Source organism: Canis lupus, chromosome 25 (assembly GCF_048164855.1).
Source record: "Canis lupus baileyi chromosome 25, mCanLup2.hap1, whole genome shotgun sequence".
In the NCBI taxonomy this organism is placed as follows: domain Eukaryota; kingdom Metazoa; phylum Chordata; class Mammalia; order Carnivora; family Canidae; genus Canis; species Canis lupus.
Genome location: NC_132862.1, coordinates 6424499 through 6431641, shown reverse-complemented (window position 1 = coordinate 6431641; position 7143 = coordinate 6424499). Strand labels below are relative to the sequence as shown.

Sequence of the window (7143 nt, the reverse complement as noted above, 5' to 3'; positions counted from 1 at the left end):
AGTTCTTCGTCTATTAATGCCTTCTAACACTCATAGGGCTCCAAGAGGCCATAGGTTAAGATTTCAATTTTCCAACACACCTCTGTTTAGCAAAAACTTTGGATACAAGGCAATGGTTTGTGGAAGAGTAGATCACAATTACAATCACCCAAACTTGGTTTTCCATGTTTGCCTCACCTAAAAATGGTATTTGCATTTCTAGAAAAAAAATATAAAAGAGCTTTTAAGCCTGTAACAGGTAAAAGGAGACATAGGAATCCAAATTTGAAAACATGCTTAGAAATGCAGGGTATTGGAGAAAAGTAAAAGATGAGAGGTGAAGTAAAAGAATCACAGTTTGGGACGATATAAATGTTTGTCCTTCTCTGATTGACTTACTTCACTCAGCATAGTACCCTCCAGTTCCATCCACGTTGAAGCAAATGGTGGGTATTCCTCGTTTCTAATCGCTAATATTCCATTGTATACATAGACTACATCTTCTTTACCCATTCTTCTTTCCCTGGACACCGAGGCTCCTTCCACAGTTTGGCTATTGTGGACATTGCTGCTATAATAAACATTGGGGTCCAGGTGTCCTGCCATTTCACTGCATCTGTATCTTTGGGGTAAATCCCCAGTAGTGCAATTGCTGCGTTGTAGGGTAGTTCTATTTTTAACTTTTTGAGGAGCCTCCACACAGTTTTCCAGAGTGGCTGCACCAGTTCACATTCCCACCATCAGTGGAAGAGGGTTCCCCTTTCTCCACATCCTCTCCAACATTTGTGGTTTCCTGTCTTGTTAATTTTCCCCATTCTCACTGGTGTGGGGTGGTATCTCATTGTGGTTTTGATTTGTATTTCCCTGATGGCAAGTGATGCGGAGCATTTTCTCCTGTGCTTGTTGGCCATGTCTATGCCTTCCTCTGTGAGATTTCTCTTCATGTCCTTTGCCCATTTCATGATTGGATTTTTTTGTTTCTTTGCTGTTGAGTTTAATAAGTTCTTTCTAGATCTTGGATACTAGCCCTTTATCTGATATGTCATTTGCAAATATCTTCTCCCATTCCGTAGGTTGTCTTTTAGTTTTGTTGACTGTTTTTTTTTTTTTTTTTGGCTGTGCAGAAGCTTTTTATCTTGATGAAGTCCCAATAATTCATTTCTGTTTTTATTTCCCTTGCCTTCATAGATGTATCTTACAAGAAGTTGCTGTGGCTAAGTTCAAAAAGGGTGTTGCCTGTGTTCTCCTCTAGGATTTTGATGGATTCTTGTCTCACATGTAGATCTTTCATCCATTTTGAGTTTATTTTTGTGTATGGTGTAAGAGAATGGTCTAGTTTCATTCTTCTGCATGTGGCTGTCCAATTTTCCCAGCACCATTTATTGAAGAGACTGTGCTTTATCCAGTGGATCATCTTTCCTGCTTTGTCGAATATTAGTTGACAATAGAGTTGAGGGCCCATTTCTGGGTTCTCTATTCTGTTCCATTGATCTATGTGTCTGTTTTTGTGCCAGTATCACATTGTCTTGATGATCACAGCTTTGTAGTACAACTTGAAATCTGGCATTGTGATGTCGCCAGCTCTGGTTTTCTTTTTCAATATTCCCCTGGCTATTTGGGGTCTTCTCTGATTCCACACAAATCTTAAGATTATTTGTTCCAACTCTCTGAAGAAAGCCCACGGTATTTTGATAGGGATTGCTTTGAATGTGTAAATTGCCCTGGGTAGCATTCACATTTTCACAATATTAATTCTTGCAATCCATGAGCATGGAATATTTTTCCATCTCTTTGTGTCTTCCTCAATTTCTTTCAGAAGTATTTTGTAGTTTTTAGGTATTCCTAGTATCTTATGCTTTTCCTAGTATCTTATGCTTTTGGGTGCAGTTGTAAATGGGATTGACTCCTTGATTTCTCTTTCTCGAGTCTCATTGTTAGTGTATAGAAATGCCACTGATTTCTGGGCATTGATTTTGTATTCTGCCACACTGCCGAATTGCTTTCTAGAGTGGCTGCACCAGTTTGCATTCTCACCAACAGTGTAAGAGGGTTGTCCCCTACCTTTGCATTCTTGCCAACATCTTGAAATTGGTAATTTCAGCCAGTCTGACAGGTGTGGGTGGTATCGCATCATGGTAATTATTGATTGAGAAGAATTTAGTACCATTGTATTACCTATAAAGTAATTGATTTGTTGATTTTGTCAGTTCCTTTCTAGTCTCTGTGGCAATGTGTTTGGACCTTGTTCAATGTGTGGCATTTTAACTAGGTGTGCTTTGGATTGCTTCTTAAAACAAACCTGATCCTATTTCCACTAGAGCTGAAGCTTTGCATCATTCTATTATCAGTAGACTTGGCGCGTGCAGAGGGTTTGTGCTCATTTTCTGGGGAAGGGGCCTGCTATGCTGGTTCTCAGGCTAACTTGCCCTAATAAAGGTGCACTTGCAGGGTGCAGTGGGATGGGGCTTGGTGTAAGAGGCTGTGGTCTCCACTGAGGGGGCACTGTGTTGCTCACTGAAGTCTGTCCCTGCTGTTGAGGAGGGAAGTGTATGGCATCACCAGACTCTCTCAACCCTGGAGAGGGCAGTTTGCGCCCACTCCTGTTCAGGAAGCTCTCACAGAAGAGCAAACAATCTCCCTCTTGTGTTCCAAGATTCTATCAGAACCCTGCTTTCACCCTGTGTCCAAGCTGCCTGCCTGCCTGGTGGCACAGTACTCCTGTGTTTTATCTCAGGTTTGTGGATGGATTTCAAAAACTCCCAAGTTTTAGGAACCCAGCCTGGCTAGACCCATGCTGATACTCTGGGGTAGGGTCCCATTGCATTGTGGCTGGTGCCGATTTGTCCCAGAAAAGAAGTTGCACATCTACAGGAGCTGTTTATCATAAGCAGCAGAGCTCAAAGTCTGAAGTTTTAGAAATCTACACCATCGCTGGGGTCATGTCTGGTGGGCTTAAGGGTGCTTCTTGTGATAAACAGCGCCTCCTTTTCCCAGTCAATGGTTTTGGGGAAGAGTTTTTCTTGTGCAATCCCTTGTGTATCTCTCTCTCTCTCTCTCTCTCTTTCTTTCCTCTCTCTGTGATTAGGGCTCCCCTCTGCAGTACTCCCAATTCTTTTCTCTCCCAAATCAACTCTCCACAACTCCTAACTTCCACAATATGGCTGTTTTTCACCCTCTATATGTGCAGTTTGCTCTCTCAGTCCTCAGATTTCTTGGGTGTTCAGAATGATTTGATCCAGCTGTGTTTAAGGGATGAGGCAGGCATAGGGTCCCATTATTATTCTATCATCTTAATTTTCCTCCTGGTTTTACCATTTATATATGCATCTCCAAATAGTACAGTTCTGTTTGCCTTTATTTGAACTTTATATGAATAGAGGAATGTATTACCTATCATTTTGTTCATATTATATTTGAAATTTATTCATGCTATTTCATATGACTAGTTTGTTCATTTTCATTGATTATATTCACTTCACAGTATGTATATATCAAAATTTATCTATTTCTATTGTACATGGCCATTTGAGTTATTTCCTGATTTTGGTTATTACAAACAGTGCTACCACAAACATTCTTGTACTTTTATTTTGGTGTAGTGAGTATGAGTTTTTCTAGGATAAATACCTAGTTGTGGAATTCTGGGCTGAAGTAACTTTATCACATAATGGGTAGCTAAAACGTTACCCAAAATGAAAGTCCTCATTGTTCGACATTATTACCAAAGCTTCATTTTATTGGGTTTCTTATGTTTTGCCATTCTAATACTTGTTTAATGGTATTTTTTCATTGTGGTTTTAATTTGTATGATTACTATTAAGGCTGAGGAACTTACAGAATAGATTTCCTCTTCTGTCAAGTTCCTGTTCTATTCTTTTGCTCATTTTCTTATCAGAATAATTTTTTTCTTTTTATAATGTAGTATACTAGAACTTTGCTATTCATATGTGTGGCAAATATTTTTCCTACTTTGTGGCTTGTCTTTTCATTCTGCTGAGATTTTTGATAAAGTTCATAATTTTAATATAATTGTATTTATATATATATTGCACATATACACAATTGTATTTATCAACTTTTTGTACTTACCGCTTTTCATATCTTGTTTTAAAAAATCCTTCTTTATTATCAATACATTGCCCTATTATATATTTTTGTATATTTTTTTATTGGAGTTCGATTTGCCAACATATAGTATAACACCCAGTGCTCATCCTGTCAAGTACCCCCCTCAGTGCCAGTCACCCAGTCACCCCATTCCCCCGCCCACCTCCTCTTCCACTACCCCTTGTTCGTTTCCCAGAGTTAGGAGTCACTCATGTTCTGTCACCCTCTCTGATATTTCCCACTCATTTTTTCTCCTTTTCCCTTTAATCCCTCTCACTATTTTTTATATTCCCCTTTAATGAAACCATATAATATTTGTCCTTCTCCGATTGACTTACTTCACTCAACATAATACCCTCCAGTTCCATCCACATTTATAAAAGATTTATAGTTTCCCTTTTCACATTTAATACTTTAGTCTAACGGGAATTGACCTTTGCATATGGTAGGTGAGGATAAAGTTTCATTAATTCTCTACATGGATAGCTAATCATTCCAACTCTATTGATTGAAAAGTCCACCCTAAAGAAATTAATATGCCTTGCCACCTCAATATATATATATACTCCTTTGGATAATACCTATTAGTGCAATTGCTTATAGCAGTGCTATCCACCAATAGCCAAAACACAAAAAGAGCCCAAATGTGCATCAACTGATGAATGGGTAAAGAAGATGTGGGATAGATAGATAGATAGATGTCAATTGTTCCAAAATTTATTTGTATCCAAAGGATACAAAAATAGTGATTCACAGGCGCACATGCACATAATTTTATTTTTAAATGTAAGCCCCCAAGTAGGAGAGTTTAGGGAAAACAAAATAGGCAATCTATTAATTTTTCTTTTTTATGTTTTCCTGCTGTATTGGTCACACTTTTCCAGAAAACAGAATGAATAGAATAGAATAGAATAAGAGATTTATTACGGTGGCTTGGCTGGCATGGTTATGGAGGCTGAGAAATCCCATGACCTGCTGTCTGCAAGCTGGGAGACCAGAAAAGCCAGTGGTATAATTCCAGTCCAAACCAAAAGCCTGAATCAGGGGAGCCAGTGTTGTAAGTTCTAATCTGAGTTTGAAGGCCCAAGAATAAGAACATCAATGCCTGAAGGTAGGAGAAGATGGATGTTCCACTTCAAGCAGAGAATGCAGATTCACCCTGCCACTGCAGTTTTGTTCTATTTGGGCCCTGAACAGAGTGCATGATAGTCACATCGGTGAGGGCAATCTTCTTTATCCAGCTCATTGATTCAAATTCTTCTGGAAACATCTTCAAAGACACTCCAGAAATAATCAATTTGGTCAGACATCCTACTCTGCTCCAAATACACCTCATCTGCTGTCTTCTCAGATGAAGCCAAGATCCTTCTCTCAGATTATTTTGTAAAGGGTTGCTAGATAGGAGCCCATACCTCAAATTCTTTCCCTGGCCTCCATTTTTGTGAGAGCTTATTTGCTTTGAAGTCCAGACAAACACTTGAATTTAATTGAAATGCAACTTCCCCAAGTGCTCTAGGCTTATAAAAATCATTCTTCTTTAGAGATAATTTTGTTCTATTTCTGAGCCGAATGACACAGCTTTTTTTTCTACCCCAGGGCACACTTTTGTTGCTTTAGCATCCTCTGCAGAGCTGCCTTCACCTCTTGGTTCTTGAGACTGTAGATGAGGGGGTTCACCAAAGATGTGATCACACTGTACTGAATGGAGACCACTCGCTCCAACACTGAGCCTGAGGCAGGGCTGATGTACCTGAATAGAGCTGTCCCATAGAACAAGAGTACCACGGTGAGGTGGGAGGAGCAGGTGGAGAAGGCTTTGGCTTGGCCCTCAGAGGAGCGGATGTTCAGAATGGCAGAAATGATTCTGGAGTAAGAGAAGAGGATTAGGGGAAGTGTCAGCAGTCCCAGAAACGCACATGACACTGCTAGAAGAATCTCATTGACAATGGGATCTGTACAGGACAGAGGAAAGAGCGGAGGTAGCTCACAGCTGAAATGGGGGATAATGTTGGACCCACAGAAATGTAACTTGTAGATGAAAAGAATATTCATCAAGGAAATCAGAAATCCCACTGTCCAAGCTATACTCACAGTCACAATACAGAGAGGCCTGTTTATGACCATGGTGTAGACCAGAGGGTAGCAGATGGCAGCATAGCGGTCATAGGCCATGACAGAGAGCAGACAAGCTTCTGTTCCTCCAGAGAGAGTGAAAAAGAAACTCTGAGTGATGCAACCCCACACCGAGATGCTTTTCTTCTGAGATAAGAAGTTCTGTAGCATTTTGGGCACAGTGACTGAGGAGAAACTGAGATCCAGGAAGGATAAGTGTCCGAGGAAGAAGTACATGGGTGTTTGGAGATGAGAATCAACCCTGATCACCAGGATCATCACCAGATTTCCCATCAAAGTCAGAAGGTAAATCCCCAGGAACAGCACAAAGAGCATAGTCTGGATCTGGGGATCACTAGACAATCCCAGAAGGACAAATTCAGTAATTATACTGACGTTTTTCATGGCTGCTTAGAGATTCTGTCCCTCAAAAGAAATGAATGATTTCTCCACTTGGTAAGACATTGATCTGAGTCTTTCTCAGTGAATAAGAATTTTCTACTCACAGACAATATATCTCCTTACCTATAGACCAAAACAGGAAACTCGAGATAAGAAAGTGTCTTCTCAGATACAATGTCTTCACTTGCCCTTCTTTTCTAACTAGTAGCACTATCTTGTCATGATCTCTATACCTTCACCCTACCTCATCACTCTTTTGATAAAAATACCAGGCACATGCAAGTCGGGTATGTCAAAAAAAGGGAGAAAAGCCCCAGTGGCTAAGCCCAAAAAACCTTTTATAGCCAAAATCTAGGGGGCCCCATGGGCAAATGATTCCTTCTCAGAATAGTAAGGTCATAGACTCACAACAAGTAAGGGTGGTGTCATAGCAGACTTTACAGCCTTTATTTTATACATAAGGAGAATGCATTGCCTCAGGTCTCAGTAAAATGATGTTGAGGTTGGGATTAGAATAGATGTTCCAACTAGTCTGATTGGTGG

General features: G+C 40.0%; 1 protein-coding gene across 1 annotated transcript; it reads right to left on the bottom strand.

Annotated features, from left to right (window-relative positions):
- Window positions 1-5673: 5673 nt before the first annotated feature.
- On the bottom strand, window positions 5674-6814 carry LOC140616947 (olfactory receptor 5BS1-like). The gene has a single exon (XM_072797602.1). The coding sequence runs from the start codon at window positions 6601-6603 to the stop codon at window positions 5674-5676; it is 930 nt and encodes a 309-aa protein (XP_072653703.1). The 5' UTR covers window positions 6604-6814.
- Window positions 6815-7143: the final 329 nt, after the last annotated feature.

What these genes read in the sequence shown, in the direction of transcription:
- LOC140616947 (XM_072797602.1), bottom strand. Translation starts at nt 6,603, where the DNA reads ATGAAAAACGTCAGTATAATTACTGAATTTGTCCTTCTGGGATTGTCT.